General features: G+C 42.8%; 1 protein-coding gene across 1 annotated transcript in view; it reads right to left on the bottom strand.

Annotated features, from left to right (window-relative positions):
• MAN2A1 (mannosidase alpha class 2A member 1) overlaps positions 1-21,935 on the bottom strand; it is a 197,364-nt gene that overhangs the window by 123,920 nt on the left and 51,509 nt on the right. Inside the window, exon 4 of the mRNA XM_052643697.1 lies at positions 7,921-8,092. Coding sequence (XP_052499657.1) covers positions 7,921-8,092 — 172 coding nt within the window. The remainder of the gene's footprint in view (positions 1-7,920; positions 8,093-21,935) is intronic.

The raw sequence follows: 21,935 nt of genomic DNA, 5'->3' as shown, positions 1-21,935 counted from the left end.
CCCTTTCCAATCAATTCCCCCCAACAATAACAACCAAAAAAGGACATTCTTACCTTGTGACTTATATCCCAACAGATTAGCTTAGCTACTCTCAGACTTCATAAAACAGAGTTACACAACATGCTTGGCTGTCAGGATCCTTTTGCTAACATGTTTGTTAGATTCATCCATATTTCTGTATATTTCAGTACCATTATTTTTCATTGCTGAGTGGTAATTCATTGTTTAAATATAGCACAATATTTTAATTCATTATTCTGTTGATGGATATTTGGACTGTTTCCAGTCTGAAGTCATTGTAAGAGATTCTGCTATGAAAATGTCTATGTAAGTCTTTTTTGTGAACATGTCTCTACTTTTCTCCAATAAATTCCTAGGAGGGAGCCCCAGGAGTTAGACTCACCTGGTCTCAGCCCTGAGAGCAGGGCAGGCACGACAGCGGAGTGAGAACTGCATCGCAGCAAGCGGTTCCTTCTACGGAAACAAGCAGGTCTTGGAAAGCTGATGAATATTTACCTTTGGGAAACTCAGGCAGCCTTTCAGAAAGTAGACTTCTCGTTTTATATTCCCACTAGCAGTGTAAGAGTTACAGTCACCGCACACTCTCCCCAAGCCTTGGTGCTGCCAGTCCTTTGGACTGCAGCCCTTTCAGGGGTTTGGACAGCACCTTGTAGCAACTTTAGCCTGCATCTCCCTGAGGACTACACTTTGCTCAGCCCCTGCACACACACCCTCGCCTGCTCTGCTGCAGCCTAATAAACTTCTTTCAGGCGTCTGAACGGGCCATGTTCTTGCTAATCCTGTCCCATAATCACAACTCTCCTCCCATAACCTGGAATCCTTTCCCCACCTTCTGCTACTGGCTATTCTAATAGCCTTTCCAGTTTTAACCTGAATATCACTTGCTTCAGGGAGCTTTCCAAGACCCCCTTGTTTCCACAGAAGGAAAGACTTTATTGCCATACTGTGTTAATTACATTGTCTTCCCTCCCCTGCCCTGAGGGCTGGGACCAGGTAAATCTAATTCATTTCTTGTATCCCTGGAATCTAGCACAGTAAATACTTGCTGAATAGATGATGGAGAAAATAAGGGAAGGCTTTGGAGGTGAGGCAATATTTCAGTTGAATCTTAAAGAATAAACAGCATTGAGATTATCCAATACACAAACGGGAAAAAAAAATTCTCAGCTAAACTCATGAGCAAATTTCTAAGGAGAGAGTAACCGTGACTGAGGACATCCACGCGGCTCAGCAGGGCTCAGAGCAGGCTGTGAGGGGAGAAGTGATGGAGGGAAGGGCAGACAGGCGAGCAGGAACCGGGCCAGAGCAAGGGCGTGCCCAGCGGAGGGGCTGCGCTGGGCCTTTGGACGCCGGATGTCACTGAGGCATCTGAAGCCAAGGAGAGACACGGGCAGGCTCATACGCTGGGACCCGAGGCACACTCCTGACCCCCTCTGCCCTGGTATCCTCAGCAGGAGAATGAGGATAATGCAGGATCTCAGCACACAGGAACGATCTAGGACCAGCTGAACGAGTCCATAGTGCTGCTGAGAATACGCCTTCCACACTGCGTAGAGTGACCGCTCAGTAAGTGTTAGTGTTACTCCTACCCTCAACTAGGGAAGAAGAGAAAGTGAGGTTGGAACTTTAGATGTGGAAGCAGCCTGCACACTGTGGCGTCGCCCGCAGACTGAAGAGGAGAAGCAGCCGTTGCCCACAGGTGAGAGCTGGAATGTGTAAGAAGGGGCAGAGGAGGGAGTCCCCAGGGGGAGGAGAAAGCTCCATTCAGCCACACACGCCTGGGGCTGGAGAAGAGCTCCGGGCCTCTGAAGACAAAACAAGGCGCACAGCGGTCAGCGAGAGCGCTGCCAAGAAACCCCCCCCCCGAAGGGCTGGAAAGCACCCACAGAGGAGCACTCGTCAGCGCCCCAGGCTTCTGCCCCAGGCTTCTGCCGTCTCTGTAGCGGAAGCCAGCCAAGAACCAAAAGAGGGGGGAGGGAGGAGCCGGGACTGGAGGCCGGTGCCGGGATGGAGTAGGTACTTCCTGAAATAAGCCTACACCTCTGCTTCCCTACTAGAACCAAAGTCATCTGGGACAGCAGGCGCTGCTTTGACTCCTTCGATGAAACGCTATGTATCTTTAGGCTCCAAATTCGATCCAAACCTGCAGTTTACTCTGAACATCACAAGACACACTGTAACTTCTCACTGCTCTGCAAATTTTATAGCAGCCTTTGGTTAAACACCATAAAATCTGACCTGTATAAAATGTATAATAAATTAGCTAGTGTAAGAACTTTAAAGGTTATTTTTCCAAGTGAGCTCAAGATAAAGAATGTATGTAAGTCTGCAATATGTTTGCAGTTGTATTATTTAAGAAAGCAACCTCAAACATTTCTCTGATTTCAATAAGCAGAGACAGTTACTAGGACAGGGTAGAAGGTTTACCTAACTATAAACCTAGGGAGAAAAGATGCAAGGGAATGGTAGAAAGATGGAAGACTGCAGGCTTGGCAAAGCAATGCAATCCAGAAACGTGGTCAAGACAATATCTAATACATACATTTGGAGCCTTATTTCATATCAGAGGCCCACACAGAGAAGTTGGTCAAGATACTGGCAAACACATAAACTATTCTAGGTTCCAACAGTTCAGTGGGCTTCTCACTTGAACACTGGTCTCAATAGCAGAAGCAAATGCTATGTAAAAACCCTTTCACTATCTCAGAGCCCAGAGGGGAAATGAATATGGAACATGCTGGGTGACAGTCAAAGGAAATGCTAAGGCTAACGTTTCAGCTATTTGAGTAAGGGTCCACACTTCTATGTGTTATAAATACCACACAGTATTTAAACTGAATTTAGCTAAAAAATATTCAAATATGAAGTTTGGAAAGTGAAAAGAATGTTAACATACCAGTTATTTTCAAAATAAAACAAGAGTAGACAGAAAATGGGCTGATTATAACAAGGCAGTTTCTTTTAAATCCACTGTATCTGTGTTACAGGTAGGAACCATGACTCTGCTTGATTAAAGTGAGTCACATGAATAAAGAAGGTAGATGTTGTCTGCATGAGTCTCCTTCTGGTTAACTGGATTTCTCACTTTAAAAAGCTTATAGAGCTGAATCCTGCTACCACAGGGGGAAGACTCAAACAAGTCGTTGCTAGCACGTATTATGAAGATCACTTGAGCTGTATTTCTGTTAAATTCCCATCATCAATTGGTATTCTTCAGGGACAATAAAGCTCACAGAAAACTCTGCTAGAATTAACAGGTTCTTCTCTGCAACAGCTAGCTTGCAAATTTAGCTACAGATATTTAATCCATAGATTCATCTTCAAAAAGGGAAAAATAAACCATTGCATAACCATTACACTAGCAGTCAAAAAAAAAATTCTATCAGTAATGCCGCTTAGTATAAGCTCAGAATTTAAAATAATGGGAGCAAAACTATGCGTCTTTTTTTTTTTCTTTCTGGAACTCTGCTCTCCAACAAAGGATTTGAGGAGAAATATATCAGCTAAAACATCTACTTCTGCTTCATTGACTCTGATAAAGCCTTTGACTGTGTAGATCACCACAAACTGTGGAAAATTCTTAACAAGATGGGAATACCAGACCACCTGACCTGCTTCCTGAGAAACCTGTATAAAGGTCAAGAAGCAACAGTTAGAAATGGACATGGAACAACGGACTAGTTCAAAACTGGGAAAGGAGTATGTCAAGGCTGCATTTTATCACCCTGCTTATTTAACTTCTATGCAGAGTACATCAAGTGAAACGCTGGGCTGGAGGAGGCACAAGCTGGAATCAAGATTGCCAGGAGAAAAACCAATAACCTCAGATATGCAGATGACACCACCCTTATTTATGGCAGAAAGTAAAGAACTAAAGATCTCTTGATTAAGGTGAAAGAGGAGAGTGAAAAAGCTGGCTTAAAACTCAACGTTCAAAAAACAAAGATAATGGCATCCGGTCCCATCACTTCTTGGCAAACAGATGGAGAAAATGTGGAAACTGTCAGATTTCATTTTCTTGGACTCTAAAATCACTGCAGACGGTGAGTGCAGCCACAAAATCAAAAGATGCTTGCTTCTTGGAAGAATAGCTACGACAAATCTCAACAGTGTATTAAAAAGCAGAAACATCACTTTGCCAACAAAGGTCCGTCTAGTCAAGGCTATGGTTTTCCAGTGGTCATGTATGGATGTAAGAGTTGGACTATAAAGAAAGCTGAGCACCAAAGAATTGATGCTTTCAAACTTTGGTGCTGGAAAGGACTCTTGAGAGTCCCTTGGACTGCAAAGAGATGAAACCAGTCAATCCTAAAGGAAATCAACCCTGAATATTCACTGAAAGGACTGGTTCTGAAGCTGAAGCTCCAATACTTTGGTCACCTGATTGAAGAAGCCAACTCTTTGGAAAAGACTCTGATGCTGGGAAAGTGTAAGGACAAGAGGAGAAAAGAGTAACAGAGAGTGAGCTGGTCAGATAGCGTCACTGACTCAGTGGACATGAGTTTGAGAAATCTCAGAGAGATGGTGAAGGCCAGGGAAGCCTGGTGTGCTGCAGCTTATGGGTCATGAAGAGCAGGGCACAGCTGAGTGACTGGGCACAGCAGCACGTCAGCCAGCTCCCTGCCCACAAGCAGCACTGACTGACTCTGAAAGGGAAATGCACTGGGGGCTGCTGTGGGCACCCAGGACTGAGGGCCAGCTACAAGCCCAGGCTAAACAGAGGCCTGGAAACACTGAGGAGGCACACCACAGGCACACAGGGGCTGCCCCAGGGCAGGAAGCCTCTTGCGAACAACCCGTGCTACAAGGGGTGGCCCCAAGCTTCCCTCCATCTGTTCCCTTCCTTTCACCTGCCTACCTTCATGTCACTGTCCAAGGACTGAAAACCCTGGGAAATAATAGACTGACCAGCTGCGCTCAGATAACAGCTGACCTGTCTGACCTGGGGCAGGAAAATGAAAGGTGTGACTTCTGTGTTTGGAGACCGTTTCCTAAACGGAAACCAGGAAAATGAGATGGCAGCAGTGTCCGGTCACAAAAGGAAGGGATGCGATTCAAGGCACACTCTCTGTTTCGAAACAGATTCCAGGTGTGGACATGTTATTCCTCATGGGATGGGTTTAAAAAAAAGAAGAGAAGACGTTTGGACACATAAACAACAATATAAAGAATCCAGAGCTAAAGGGTAATTAAAAAGCATAGTTAAAACCACGCCTTGAAGCCAGAAAATAATAGGCCCTACATGACCGATAACCGAATGTGAAGTGGGAAGAAAAAACCCTGAAAAAAATCGCATAAAATGCAGCAAATTTTAACAAAAAAACTAAAAGCATATGCCAAAGAGAGACCAGAGGCAACTAGATAACTGAATTATAAGGAAATGAAATAAAAACTAATTAGTAAGAGCAGAACAGAGAAGATGAAAAGTATTTGAATTGATAGATGAAAAATTTAACAATAAGTTATACACACCCAGATATATGGCAAAAGCAAACAATAATACAGTTACAGATGATTTAGGAAAAAATATCATATTAACAAAATAACACATAAAAATGTGAATGCTAGTTAAGAGCAGTGCTAAAAGGCAAACACAGAGAGAAATATTTCTTGTTCAAGTAAATCAACTGGGCCACTTAGCATTAGTTAGAAAACAGGCAGAAGGAATTAAATAAAAACAGAAAAGTCAAGAGTAAGTATCAGTAAAGTGCAAAAAACGTTTTTAGGAAACAAGTGGGGGTACAAAACAAATGAAGCTAGTAAGAGCTTCAGCCAATCTAATCAAGATAAAAAAAATAATCAGGTCCCACCAAATAATAAGGAAAAAGAACCTACAGATAGAATAAAATCTTAAAATCTGCAGAATCTAAGTAAAATGCTATAAAATAATAATTTAAGAAACTATAAAGCATTATTTATATTCAAGGAGCAACATAAGACCTAGACAGACAGAAAAATTGTCTTTAAACTTAGTTAAAAAAAAAAATTACATATCTGACAAGCACCAATTCCATAGAGTGTTACAGGGCAGTTCTTAATTTTTGAAAAGTTGCAAACCAGTGGGCAGCTTGATTTTAACTAAGGATGTGTATGTGTGCATGGTAATCTAAACTGGCTGCTAACATTTCACCTTAAAAAGTCAATACATCTTATGCAGTGTCTTGGAATCCCAGCTTGCCGTGACTGACTGGAAGGCTGTGCTGACAACCGCCTCCTGTGGCCACACACTGCAAGCGAGGAAGAGCTCAAGCTCTGGGTGCCGCAGTGACTCCTGGTGCGTGCAGGCCTCTCAGAGCCTACAGCCCTTACTCCTGACATCTTCTGACCATTCTTGTAAGCATTTTAAGGATGCTATCAGGGAAGAAAAAATGTCTGATTGATAGATAATAATGGAAAGCCAATTCTCCCGTAAATACCTTTAAACATTTAGGTCAATACCTCTCAAAATCTTTCCCCTCTTTTTTGGGGGACAGAGTAGGAAAAATTAATTCCAAAGCTCTCTGGGAAAATTAAGCAGTCACTCATTAAAAGAACTTTTCAATAAAGAAAAATAAGGGAAGATTTAAACTTTCTGTTAATGAAACACCTCATAAGCTTGCAACAATTACAGTTACACGGAAAAGTCTATGAAAGAGGTCAGAAAGCCCAGAAATCAATGCTTATTTAAATACAATAAAGATGGCACTTCAAGTCAGTGGAAAGAATGAATGTGTAAGGGAACAGCTTATGGGGCTGAGGCTGGCCTGGACGGTAAGCAGTGTGGCATGTCCAGCTGGGTGACCCCAACTGTACAATCAGGACACTCACTGGACTCACTACATAGGATTACTGCAAAGATGATCCGTTATCACCTGTAAGGTACTTAACACACGAAGTGATGCCGCAAGTGGTGCACACTGGACACTAAGCAAGTGAAAAAAGTAGCTTATGCTAGGACAGACCTCAAACTCCCGGAAGCCAGGTGGGCGGCGAGAGGAGGGAGACAGCAGAGCAAAAGCCCCGTCACACCACAGTCAAGAATAAACCGGAGGGTTATAAAAGGGAGCAGTAAAAACACTCGAGGTGGGGAAAGATCTGCTCCTAGGCTGGGTAAGACTTGGGTATGACAGAAAAGCCAGTATCAAGAAAACAGATTAACACATTAGACTACATAAAAACTTTTGAAGTCTATTTGTCAAACACTAACAATTAAGAAGAAATTTAAAGCTTCAGAAAAAATAAGGGTTCACATGTGTGCATAACACTCTCAGAAATCAGTAAGGAAAGCACACGATCAAGCAGCTCGCAAAAAGCTCCGCCTGCACATACAAGAAAACACGCACCACCATCACCAACCAAAAATGCAAACACGCACCACCATCACCAACCAAAAATGCAAACACGCACCACCATCACCAACCAAAAATGCAAACACGCACCACCATCACCAACCAAAAATGCAAACACGCACCACCATCACCAACCAAAAATGCAAACTTTCCCATGCTTAAATTGACATGTTTTAGAAAGAACTACACTGCAAATACGCAGAGAATTTCATCTGCTAATATGCAGAGAAACTGGTACATTTCTAAACGAAGAATACACTGAAATCACCCTTACGGGGATCACTCTGATTTATATGCTTCACAAAAAAATCTTTAAAACAGTAAGCCCCTCTGATGTAGTAATTCCATTGCAAGGACAAAGCTGGAACATAAGAATTTCAATGGAGAAGTTTCAGGTCACTTTTTCAGAAATGAACCAGAATCAAGGTAATAAAAGGATATGGAGAAATATTTTAAGTTTCATTTATAAAGCTAAGAATTTTCAACTTCTGAAAAGTCAACACATTTCATTGCAAAATTAATGTATTTAATATTACCTAATTTCAAAAAGCAATAATTTTAAACAACAAACCTTTTAACAGCATCCTTCTTCTGAACATCTATAGTTTCCCACCACTTCGAAAGGTAAGAGATCTCAGACCATATAAATTTTCTCCGGGGGTCTTCTTTCAACTTGACAACCATATTATTAAAAATATACTGGGTCTTCTCTCTAAAGTAGTCATCAAAGGTCTTCAACCAACCTAAATTAAGACACAAATATATCACAAAGGTCTGATTTAAACTCAGTCATACTCAATTGCATTTTGTATAACCTTAGGGGTTTCATTCATACAAAGACAACTAAAAATTTACCAAATATTTTCAGTTAGTGAAATTCCACTGAATGGACATGAGACTCAAAAAGTCACTAATATTGAAATGATAAAAAGACTGAAAACTGTACAAATTCAGATATCAATGAGAAAAATGAGAAAGCCGAAAAACATTTATTCATCCTTAACAATTACAGTATCTAATTCAACTACTTATAATTTATCTTGAATTTAAGGAATTTTTTTTTAATTTAGAAAACCCAAACAGCATTAGCAAGTTGGACGTAATCTTCTTTTAATACAGAATCAAAATTTTATCCTCTCTGCTGCCGCTGCTCAGGCCCGTCCAGCTCTGTGACCCAGGGACTGCAGCCCACCAGGCTCCTCTGTCCGTGGGATCCTCCAGGCAAGAACACTGGCGTGGGCTGCCAGCCCTCCTCCAGGGGATCTTCCCGACCCAGGGCTTGAACTCTGGTCTCCTGCACTGCAGGCAGATTCTTGGCCACTGAGCCAGCAGGGAAGTCCGTTTACTCTCTCACATCTCATCTAAAGCTTCTTCTTCATTAAGTACCCAAAACTAAGAAAAAGAAAATCACAAGTACAAACTATATCAAAAGCCTACAGAGCAATGAGGTAATTACAGAAATATTATGAATACTAACAAGAAGAATTCTGCCAAAAATAGCCATGCTTTCCCAAAAGACTGCTCATTATTCCATTTTTTTGAAGAACAAATTGACAATAATCAAACAACAACAAATGTATACACATCCATATAAAGTTGTCTTCAAACAAGAATTGTGACAACTCAGTTCTTTGCCTTTTCCTACTACTTCTCAAATATCCTGGAAATTTTATCTAAAGACATTTACAATTTGACTATTAAGAAACATTTTTAACAAGATCTATAGTTCCAAATGCAGCCCCATCCAGCGAAGTAATAAACCAACACGACAAGGTGAGGCAAAACACACACAGCCATCAATCCCACCTACGGGTGGGAGATAAAATGTACTGTGTGAGAGTCACCTCTCATCCGGGACATCTTACAGGAAGGGGCGTCTCTACACAGACAGGCGAAACTGCTCTTCTATTGTTTCCAAGTCTCAAACATGTGGGAGGTCTAAAATACAAAGGGTCCAACTAGTTACTTCTTTTGTCTGTCTACAATCAAGTGAACACTCAATGCATCCCGTATTTGCTGACAAAACAAATGGCAGAAGCTCGCCAGGGCTGAGCCGGCAATGTGCTTTGGACAGTGCAAGCGCGAGGCTCTGCTGGGCACCGCCACTGGGCACTGCCGCTGGGGCCGCCTCTCTCCCTTTTGCTCTAACTGAAATCTATCCATTCTGCAATTACTTACTGAGCACCCACAAAGTGATGGGTATTGGAGCTATGAGCCAGATAGGATCTAGTTCAGAATATTCTTTAAAGAACTTTCTTGATCTGGGACATTTTTAAGCTAGTTTGTCACCAAAGAATACCACCTGAATAATTCAACTTTTCCATATTGAGTAAAAAGCCTGTACCTACAGAAAACTCAAAAATACCTCAAGAATTAGTGGTTTACACAGAATTCCGTCTTGCTTAACAAACGAATGAACCCGGACCCTGCCCCAGAGCACTGAGGCCAGGATCTACACCCAGATTCCCAAGGACAAGCAAAGAAACTTCACCCTATCCTGAAATGGAGATGCCCTGATTCCCTGCTCACGATGCAGCACCCCGAGACACAAAACTCTCCAGTGCTCAGACCCGAGCCCAGCACACGCTACAGCACTTGGCAGCGTGGCTGCCGCTGCTGCTGCTATAACCATCATCAGCCTCTAACTACCCAAGCCCAGGACGCGCTACAGCACTTGCCGGCGTGGCTGCTGCTGCTGTTATTATTATAATCATCATCAGCCTTTAATTACCCTTTTCACAAATGTATAATCAAACCAGGTCAAAGGAGAAATAAAAGATATTCCTAACATCCAATTTTGAAAAGTATACAATTTATTTACAAGTTAAATAAACTGCTCCACATCTTAACCATACTGGTTACCCAATACGTTAGCACAGAACTCATTCTATGTCCCTTTAATGGGCTGCATTTGTCCTCTTGAAATGCATACATTGAAGTCCTAACAGCCAGTCACTTCAGAATATGACTGTATCATGGGCATAATTTCGCCAAAGAGGGGCTTCCCTGGTGGCTCAGAAGGTAAAGCGTCTGCCTGCAATGCAGGAGACCTTGGTTCGATCCCCGGGTCAGGAAGATTTCCTGGAGAAGGAAATGGCAGCCCAGTCCAGTACTCTTGCCAGGAAAATTCCATGGACGGAGGAGCCCGGTAGGCTACAGCCCATGGGACAGCGAAGAGTCTCACATGACTGAGCGACTTCCCTTGTCTCTAAAGAGATGCTGAAGACAAAATGATGTCACGAGAATGGAGGTAATCAGTCCTGGCATAACTTGCTTCATCGCACTTTGCTTTATTTTGCTTCACAGATGTTGCATTTTTTTACAAATAGAAGGTTTGCGGCAACCCTCTGTCAAACAAATAGATCAGTGCCATCATTCCAACAGCATTTGCTCACTTTATGTGTCTGTCACACTTCAGTAATTCTATTTTAAAATTTTTAACTGTAATCATATTTGTTACCATGAACTGTAAGCAATGGTCTTGATGTTACACCTGCAATTGTTCTCGGGTTCCACGAACCACACCTGTATAAGACAGTGAATTGAATGTTCTGACTGCTCTAAAGACCATTCTTCATCTCCCCCTCTCCTCCAGCCTCCCTATTCCCTGAGACAAAATAAAATTGAAAGTAGACCAATTAATAGCCCTACAATGTCCTCTTAAGTATTCAAGTGAAAGGAATATTCCCAAGTCCCTCACTTTTAATCAGAAGCTAGAAATGATTAACCTTAGTAAGAAAGGTTTGTTGAAAGCCAAGATGGCCAAAAGCTAGATGAATTGCCCTGCAACAGCCAAGCGGTGAATGCAAAGGAAAAGTTCTTAAAGGAGATGGAAACTGCTATTCCGAAGAACACATGAACGATAAAAAGCTAAACAGCCTTATTGCTGATATGGAGAAGGTTTTGGTGGTCTGGATAGAAGACCAAACTGGTAACACATTCTCTTAAGTCAAAGCCAAACCTAGACCAAGGCCTAACTCTCCCCAGTTCTATGCTGAGAGAGTTGAGCAAGATAAAGAAGAAAAGTCTGATGCCGGTAGAGGCTGGTTCATGAGGTTCAAAGAAAGAAGCCATCTCCGTAACATACAAGTGCAACAGCAAGGGAAACGGCCTGTGCGAATGTAGAAGCTGCAGCAAGTTATCCGGAAAAAGCTAGCTAAGATCACGCATGAAGGCGGCTACATTAAACAAGACACTTGCAGGGCAGATGAAAGAGCATTCTATTGCAGGGAGATGCCATCTCAGGCTTTCTTAGCTAGAAAAGAGAAATCAATGCCTGGCTGCAAAGCCCCACAGGACAGGCTGACCGACCTGTTAGGGGATAATGTAGCTGGTGACTTGAAGGCAAAGCCAGTGCTCATTTACCATTCCGAAAGTCCGAGGGCCTTAAGAATTATGCAAATCTATTCTGTCTGTGCTCTATAAACGGAAGAGCAAGCTTAGATAACAGCACGTATGTTTACCATAGGATGTACTGAATATTTTAAGCCCATTACTGAAATCTTCTACTCGGAAAATAAGATTCCTTTCAAAACAGTCCTGCTTATTCGCAATGGTCAGCTGGTCACGCAGGTCTCTGATGAAGATACACAACCTCATTCACAGTGGTTTCATGCCCACTCATACAGCATCCATTCGGCAGCTCATGGACCAAGCACTAACTTTGACTTTCAAGTCTTATGCTTTGAGAAACACCTTCCGTAAGACTATACAGCTGTCGTAGATGGTGATTTCTCTGATGGGTCAGAGCCAAGTCAATTGAAAAACTTCTGGAAAAAACTGACCATTTTAGATGCCATTATTAACATCTGCGAGAAGGAAACGGCAACCCACTCCAGTGTTCTTGCCTGGAGAATCCCAGGGACGGGGGAGCCTGGTGGGCTGCCGTCTATGGGGTCGCACAGAGTCGGACACGACTGAAGCGACTTAGCAGCAGCAGGAACATCTGCAATTCATGGGAAGAGGCCAAAATATCAATGCAACAGGATCTGGGGGCGTACTGACTCCAGTCTTCACGGATAATTTCAGGGGTTCAAGACTTTAGCAGAGGCAGTCGCTGTAAAGGCATAGAACTAGCAGTGGAGCCCGAAGGGAGCTTCCCCGGCAGGCCAGGGGCGAGGGCTCCAGAAGACCCTGGAGAGCCCCTGGGCTGCAAGGAGACCCAACCCGTCCATCCTAAAGGAGACAGCCCCGAGCATTCCCTGGAAGGACTGGTGCTGAAGCTGCAGCTCCCATACTGTGGCCGCCTGATGCGAACAGCCAACTCACTGGAAAAGACCCTGATGCTGGGAAAGGCTGAAGGCAGGAAGAGAAGGTGACGACAGAGGACCAGACAGTTGGATTTTCTCACCAACTAAATGGACATGAATTTGAGCAAACCCTGGGAGATGGTGAAGGACAGGGAAGCCTGGCCTGCTGCAGTCCCTGGGGTCGCAAGGCGTCAGACACGACTGAGTGACTGAACAACAAAGACGTCACATCTACCACTTTCTACCTAAGTTTTAACAGAAGTCAAAATTAATCCCCATTATTTGGCTTATAAACGCAATTAAAGAAAAGAACTATGAACAGTGAAATGACTCTGAAATTAATTTAATAATAAAATACCAGCATAAGAGGCAAATTTAGAAGAAACAGTCTTTATGAAGTTTAATAAGTTAAAGACTTTTTTAAAATACAACTACTTATTTTCATCAGTTATACTTTGTGATGAACTCAGCCCATTTCAAAGAACAGTTTATCAGGGGAGTGTTCACAGAGGAATCACAGTGACTGATTAATCCATTTTGCCTTCAACACTTCATTCGCCCTTCAACAATCATGCAGACAATATGTCAAAGATATTTACGTGAGCCAAAAGACAAGCTCAGAGATGTTAACTTAAAAGGCTTCCATAAAACTCATCTATAATAGACATGAGTATCACTACAATACAGCACAATTAATGCAGAATGAACAGAAAGATAGCCTCTTGCAGTTTTCAATACTGAGTAATATAACAGCAAATTAGCTTTTATTGTTCTTATACAATAGGGTAATCAAGTATTCCCTTTTACACTGAATTGACTCTTTCTTCTCTAAATTACTGTAAAACTCCAACTGTATATTAACATGAGACCAGTCACAAAGATAGCATTCTATAAAAAATTGTATGGGATGAATTTTTGTGATATAAAATTACATTCCTATGTCGAGATTTAATAATCTTGGGACATTCAGATGCAAACTGATTTACTTAAATGGTCAATTCACAGCCTTTTTCTTTCCCTTGAATATACTTAGAAACTGAAACAGGGCTAGAACAGCATTAAGAATACCTTTCAATTTATCCTTTTTCATTCTAACAACACCAACACCCATAAAACAGCTAATCACTATTTTAAATAAGTGGGGGAATGTTAAAAACAAAGAGTACACAATTAGAAGTTTTATTCAGCCATCATAATTTCAAAGTCACTATCATTTTTATCAGAAAAAATTTTAATTTCTAAAATATAAAAATAACACAGTTGAAAACTATTGCTTATTCTTAATCATAAGCAAATACACATCTAATAACTGTTCACTAACAAAACGCAATTCATTTTTTGAATTGTGGACTTCTGATCTACCTTACAGTCTGCACACTCTGTGGGATCTGAGCGTCTGAGGAGCGCTTTGTCTGTCTGGGAGAGGGCACATACAGGACCAGCCAGGGGCCTGGGCAGGAGCGCCTGCCCTGCGCACTGGACCCCAGTGGTCTCCCTGCTCCTCCTCTGAGCCCACCCTTTCCACATGACAAACCCACCAGGCAAAGGCCATGCCCAGCCACTGTCCTTACCACACAGCCCTGCCCTTCCGCGTCCCCGGGGCTTGGCCCATGCCTGGTCGCCCCGCAGCCAGCTCTGCAGCACACAGCCCTGCCCTTCTACATCCCCAGGGCTTGGTCCACGCCTGGTCACCCGCAGCCAGCTTCGCGAGCCCCCCAGGGCCTTCTGCTAGGCCAGCCCTGCCAGGGCTGGTGGACGTGCAGCTGGCCGCGAGCCCGGCAGTAGCCAGGAGGTACAGTCTGCAGGGGTGTGGGAAGCGGGCTGCGGTGTCTGCAAGAAGCACCCTCCTGGGTCCAGACCGGGCCGGGCTGCCCAGAGGCCAGCGCCCCCCCCCCCCCCCCCCCCCCGCAGCAGCAGCACAGCCAATGCAAAATTGGAGCCCAAGCGCTCTCAACTCTCACTTGGCCTTCCAGATCACTGAGCTGTTATACCCTAAGGCAACAGGAAAAGATCTATTTTATTTAGCAATGTATTCGTTTGATTTATAACATTTAAATGTTTAGACATAGTATTTGAGGGCCTCCATGTACTTTTGCCCCAGGTCATGCAAGTTTTAGAAGCCTAGATAAACACTACAAGCTGAACTTCAAACAAGTCAGTTCTCACGACTCTAGCACCTGGTACAGTCCACAACAGCAAAAGGTCAGGAAGTGCTTGACAGATGAATGAACTGTATGGCCAAAAGGACTGGGAAAAAAAATGCAAATTTACTACTTCAGCTGAAAATGAAACCAAAGGTCAAAGACACCACATACTATTAGCTCTATCATGTTCACGGTCCTGATACTAACCTGATAATCTTCAACAACATCTCCAAGTTTCTGTTTTATATTTATAAAGGCTCTGTCAGCCCTAAGATGATTTAAAACACACACATCCAGAAGAAGGCATGCCCCTCAAATCATTGTTCCACTGTTATCGTTTTAATTGCTATAATAATGACTTTTTAATGAGCACATTCATTCCACTCAAATAGGTACCAACTGTTAAGAAAACATAAACAGATTCTGAGATATACCCAGATAACAGACACTGAAAAAAAATCCAACATGCTTCAAGTTATTTCCATTTTAACATAATATTTTCAAATTGAAAAATAGTAGTAGGGGTCATAAAAAAAGCTCCTTTATTTTAGTAATTAAGTTATTCTATATTAACAAATGATCAACAAGTTTCTTCCATCACTTGTCAAACCTTTCAATGTTCAACTTCAACATCCAATCCTACACTTAAGGGGTTACAAACAACTTTAACTGATGTTACCATAACTCACAGGCTGATTAATTTTAATTCCAATATTTTTAGTATAAAATAACCTTACTTTTCCCCCTAATAAACTGTGAAAGAGTTTTAATTAACTTTCTGTTCTGGTTTATTCATTCAAACACAATCCAAGCATCTAATAATGATAAAGCAATAAAGCTAAGTTGGATGAAAACATTTTACAGTGAAAATATAAAAAACCACTGTGGGAATAAAGAAATGCTAAGTTCCTATTAGAAGAATAGAAGAGAGATTCTTAGATTAGACGTCATTTGGTCAGAGAGAAAAGGGGCAAGAGGAGACGGAAAAGACATTAAGCCGTGAAATGAGGTATCAATTTCAGGGAGCAGAAGGCAGCTGGGCGTGGCCTCACCACGCCTTACACAGTGGGGGCAGCTGGGCGTGGCCTCAGTGCGCCTTACACAGTGGGGTACAGTAGGACACTGAATAAACAGAAGTGAGGCCAGACACTGCAAACCGTCTAAACCATCCTTGTTTCTCACCAAAAGCTTAGAAGGAAGTGAGTTAAGGTTCCTGAGCTGGGTTTTCAAGACCATCTGCACTGTGAGTGCAAGGTGAAGGAAAGCGCAGTCGCCCGGCCGTACCCGGCCCTTTGCGACCCGAGGGACAGTGGCCCACCAGGCTCTGCCGTCCACGGGGTTCTCCAGGCAAGAGTGCTGGAGTGGGCTGCCATTTCCTCCTCCAGGGGATCTTCCCAACCCAGGGATCGAACCCGGGTCTCCTGCACTGCAGACAAATGCTTTCCCGTCTGAGCCACAGGTAACAGATTAACTAACAAGGTAAAACAGACCACGCAGAAGTGCGCCGGCTGCGATAGACTGCGCAGAAGTGCGGCCAAGAGGAGCTACCCCACGTCTGAGGTCAGGGGAGGCCGCCGAGAGGAGCTATACCAAATCCGAGGTCAGGGGTGGCTGCCAAGAGGAACAACCTCACGTCCAAGGAGCTGCAGCCGCGTGGGTGCAGGAGGGCCGAGAGGACTTAATCCACGTTCAATGTCAGGAGGGACGACCTCGTCCAAGGTAAGAAGGACTGGCTGCATTTTGCTGGTGCAGCCATGAAGAGATACCCCATGATCAAGGTAAGAGAAGCCCAAAGGAGAAGGTAGGTGTTGCGAGACGGCATCAGAGGGCAGACACACGGAAACCATAATCACAGAAAACTAGCCAATCTGATCACACGGACCACAGCCTTGTCTAACTTAATGAAACTAAGCCATGCCCTGTGGGGCCACCCAAGACGGGCGGGTCATGGTGGACAGGTATGACAGAATGTGGTCCACTGGAGAAGGGAATGGCAAACCACTTCAGTATTCTTGCCTTGAGAACCCCATGAACACTATGAAAAGGCAAAATGATAGCATACTGAAAGAGGAACTCCCCAGGTCAGTAGGTGCCCAATATGCTACTGGAGATCAGTGGAGAAATAACTCCAGAAAGAATGAAGGGATGGAGCCAAAGCAAAAACAATACCCAGTTGTGGATGTGACTGGTGATAGAAGCAAGATCCGATGCTGTAAAGAGCAATATTGCATAGGAACCTGGAATGTCAGGTCCATGAATCAAGGCAAATTGGAAGTGGTCAAACAAGAGATGGCAAGGATGAACGTCGACATTCACCCTAGGAATCAGCAAACTAAAATGGACTGGAATGGGTGAATTTAACTCAGATGACCATTATATCTACTACTGTGGGCAGGAATCCCTTAGAAGAAATGGAGTAGCCATCATGGTCAACAAGAGAGTCTGAAATGCAGTACTTGGATGCAATCTCAAAAATGACAGAATGATCTCTGTTCATTTCCACGGCAAACCATTCAATATCACACTAATACAAGTCTATGTCCCAACCAGTAACGCTGAAGAAGCTGAGGTTCAAAGGTTCTATGAAGACCTACAAGACCTTTTAGAAACACCCAAAAAAGATGTCCTTTTCATTATAGGGGACTGGAATGCAAAAGTAGGACGTCAAGAAACACCTGGAGTAACAGGCAAATCTGGCTTTGGAATGCGGAATGAAGAAGGGCAAAGGCTAATAGACTTTTGCCAAGAGAATGCACTGGTCATAGCAAACACCCTCTTCCACCAACACAAGCGAACACTCTACACATGGACATCACCAGATGATCAATACCGAAATCAGACTGATTATATTCTTTGCAGCCAAAGATGGAGAAGCTCTATACAGTCAGCAAAAACAAGACTGAGAGCTGACTGTGGCTCAGATCATGGACTCCTTATTGCCAAATTCACACTTAAATTGAAGAAAGTAGGGGAAATCATTAGACCATTCAGGTATGACCTAAATTAAATCCCTTATGACTATACAGTGGAAGTGAGAAATAGATTTAAGGGACTAGATCTGATAGATAAGAGTGCCTGATGAACTATGGAATGAGGTTCATGACATTGTACAGGAGACAGGGATCAAGACCATCCCCATGGGAAAGAAATGCAAAAAAGCAAAATGGCTGTCAGGGTAGGCTTACAAATATCTGTGAAAAGAAGAGAAGTGAAAAGCAAAGGAGAAAAGGAAAGATATTCCCATTTGAATAGAAATAGTTTCAAAGAATAGAAAGGAGAGATAAGAAAGCCTTCCTCAGCGATCAATGCAAAGAAATAGAGGAAAACAACAGAATGGGAAACACTAGAGATCTCTTCAGGAAGATTAGAGACACCAAGGAAACATTTCATACAAAGATGGGCTCGATAAAGGACAGAAATGGTATGGACCTAACAGAAGCAGAAGATATTAAAAAGAGGTGGCAAGAATACACAGAAGAACTGTACAAAAAAGATCTTCACGACCCAGATAACCATGATGGTGTGATCACTCACCTAGAGCCAGACATCCTGGAATGTGAAGTCAAGTGGGCCTTAGGAAGCATCACTACGAACAAAGCTAGTGGAGGTGATGGAATTCCAGTGGAGCTATTTCAAATCCTGAAGGATGATGCTGTGAAAGTGCTGTACTCAATATGCCAGCAGATTTGGAAAACTCAGCAGTGGCCACAGGACTGGAAAAGGTCAGTTTTCATTCCAATTCCAAAGAAAGGCAATGCCAAAGAATGCTTAAACTACCACACAACTGCACTCATCTCACATGTTAGTAAAGTAATGCTCAAAATTCTCCAAGCCAGGCTTCAGCAATACGTGAACCGTGAACTTCCAGATGTTCAAGCTGGTTTTAGAAAAGACAAAGGAACCAGAGATCAAATTGCCAACATCTGCTGGATCATCGAAAAAGCAAGAGAGTTCCAGAAAAACAAGTATTTCTGCTTTATTGACTATGCCAAAGCCTTTGAGTGTGTGGATCACAATAAACTGGAAAATCCTGAAAGAGAAGGGCATACCAGACCACCTGACCTGCCTCTTGAGAAACCTATATGCAGGTCAGGAAGCAACAGTTAGAACTGGACATGGAACAACAGACTGGTTCCAAATAGGAAAAGGAGCACGTCAAGGCTGTATATTGTCACCCTGCTTATTTAATGTCTATGCAGAGTATATCATGAGAAATGCTGGGCTAGAAGAAGCACAGCTGGAATCAAGATTGTCAGGAGAAATATCAATAACCTCAGATATGCAGATGACACCATCCTTATGGCAGAAAGTTAAGAGGAACTAAAGAGCCTCTTGATGAAGGTGAAAGAGAAGAGTGAAAAAGTTGCCTTAAAGCTCAACATTCAGAAAATTAAGATCATGGCATCTGGTCCCATCACTTCATGGGAAATAGATGGGGAAACAGTGGAAACAGTGTCAGACTTTATTTTGGGGGGCTCCCAAATCCCTGCAGATGGTGACTGCAGCCATGAAATTAAAAGACACTTACTCCTTGGAAGAAAAGTTATGACCAACCTAGACAGCACATTCAAAAGCAGAGACATTACTTTGCCCACAAAGGTCCATCTAGTCAAGGCTATGGTTTTTCCAGTGGTCATGTATGGATGTGAGAGTTGAACTGTGAAGAAAGCTGAGCACCGAAGAATTGATGCCTTTGAACTGTGGTGTTGGAGAAGACTCTTGAGAGTCCCTTGGACTGCAAGGAGATCCAACCAGTCCATTCTAAAGGAGATCAGCCCTGGGATTTCTTTGGAAGGAATGATGCTAAAGCTGAAACTCCAGTACTTTGGCCACCTCATATGAAGAGTTGACTCATTGGAAAAGACTCTGATGTTGGGAGGGATTGGGGGCAGGAGGAGAAGGGGACGACAGAGGATGAGATGGCTGGATGGCATCACCGACTCGATGGATGTGAGTCTGACTGAACTCCGGAAGTTGGTGATGGACAGGGAGGCCTGGTGTGCTGCGATTCATGGGGTCGCCAAGAGTCGGACACGACTGAGCAACTGAACTGAACTGAACAAGGTAAAATAGGAGAAAAACAAGACATGAGGCCACTGCAATCATTCTTCTAAATATGGTGATGGATCTCAGTGGAAACAAATACAGGGAAATAGAGACCAAGAAAGCACAGTGAAGGGAACTGAGTAATTAAATTTTCAGAAGAGAGTAGAAGCAGAGTCAAAAATGAAGATGAGTCTTTGAAAACTTATAAATCTGCTGATTCTCCAAATGCTTTTCCACTCAGATATCCAAGATAAGCCAACCTTTCTGCCAGCCTATTCAGTATCATTTAATAGTTTTTAAAAACATATCGCTTCACCATTAACCTGTTTGAGATACAGCATTTTTCTAACCTGTGTAACATGCTGTCACTGGAAACCCTACCCAACACCACAGGGACCCATTTGCATGGCTGTCAGGACAGCTGGGTCTGGTTCACATGCAGCCGGGCACTGACCAGACGAGACCTCTTTCTGTACTGCTTTTCTAAATGCCCTTTAGAAGGCCTGCATACCTTAATATCTGACACCTGCAATTGTGAGATCACCCTCCAAAGTGTTTTCTACATCTGTGCTTCCGTGTGTTACTTCCCTCCTGTGTGAAGAATTTCATCCATGAGTATTTATCTGAGCCAAATGAGGACACTTCTGGACTATTAAGTGGTGTCCAATCAAAGTTTGGTCATTTGAAATAATGAAAAGTATCTATGAGAGACATGTATATTCCTTCGGGGGCATTACTCTTAGGATATGTTATGAGCAAGCCAATACTGGGCAAATAATCAAAGTTTCTAGAAGAAATCATTTAAAAACTGGAAAACACTGCTTCTCAATCACTTTCCAATGGTACAGTATGTAGCAATGAAAAAAACCACTCACCATTTCATGTACTAATGTCGTATTTAAGGACTAAGCCATCTGTTTCGATAAGGACAGAAGGAAAGAAAGGGTAGCATACAGTGTAGTGAGGTGTCTGCTTTAGCAACAGTCACTAAGATGTTTTATAGGATTAATACTAAAGTAGCTGACATTTGGCTTAGAAAAACTTAAAAAGACATTCTTCTAGAAGCTCTTTTTGTGGTTTCACAAGTATTACCTGCAAGAGGCCATATTAAAATAGTTATGAATTCTGATTCCAGACCCAGGTGACATGGGTTCAGACCCAGCCCTGCCACAGACACATTGCTTACCCTCTGTTCTGTCTCATTGCTTTTTCATCTGTGAAATGAGGGTGAAAACACGATTTTTATCATAAAGTCACTGCCAGGATTGATGGATTCAAAACATGGCTCAGGCAGTAAAGCATCTGCCTGCAATGCAGGGAGAGATCCGGGTTCATCCCTCGGTCGGGAAGACTCCCGGAGCAGGAAATGGCAACCCCCTCCAGCAGACTTGCCTGGAGAACCCCATGGACAGAGAAGGCTAGAGGGCTACAGTCCATGGGGTCACAAGAGTCAGACACGACTGAGCACCTCACACACACACACAATACCAAGAACAGTGCCTGAACATGATAAATTTCCGTTGTTCCAGCAGTTAGTTGTATAGCCAGCATGGTGGTGAGCTCTGAAGCACCCAGGAATGAAGACAGACAAAAGTAATCAAAAAGGGGAACTGGAAGGTGTTTAATGATTACCCACATTTCAGGCGCTACCTGACATTTGTGTTCCTAAAGAATACAGTCTAGTGAGAGCCCAAACAATCGGACTTTTTTCCCTCTAAAAAGGAATATCAATATACCAATTGTAGAGATCTCGTAAAAACAAATGCCAAAATTTCTTAACATTTAAGAGTGAGCTTCAGATAAATAATAAATGTTTAGATTAAGTGTTTACCATATGATATTGCAGCACATGTAAAAAATTATGCATTGTTTACAGGAAGTTAAAATGTAAATGAGCAGCCTGTTGTTGTTTTCTTTTTTGCCCAGCTAAATCTGGCAACTCTATTAACAAACCAAAGTTCAGATAAACGTGCTGAATTAGGCAATGCCCATAAAGCAAGAAGAAGAGGAATAGCAGTGTCCTCTGAACTAAAAGCATCTTAAGAGGCAGTATAGTAAATGGAAAGGACATGGGGCTTAGAATCAGGCAAATCTGAGCCCACTTCCCATCCTCGGCCACTTTTAACTGTTCAACGTTGAAAGCAGCT

Source organism: Budorcas taxicolor, chromosome 7 (assembly GCF_023091745.1).
Source record: "Budorcas taxicolor isolate Tak-1 chromosome 7, Takin1.1, whole genome shotgun sequence".
NCBI lineage: Eukaryota > Metazoa > Chordata > Mammalia > Artiodactyla > Bovidae > Budorcas > Budorcas taxicolor.
This window is presented reverse-complemented; position numbering and strand designations above follow the sequence as displayed.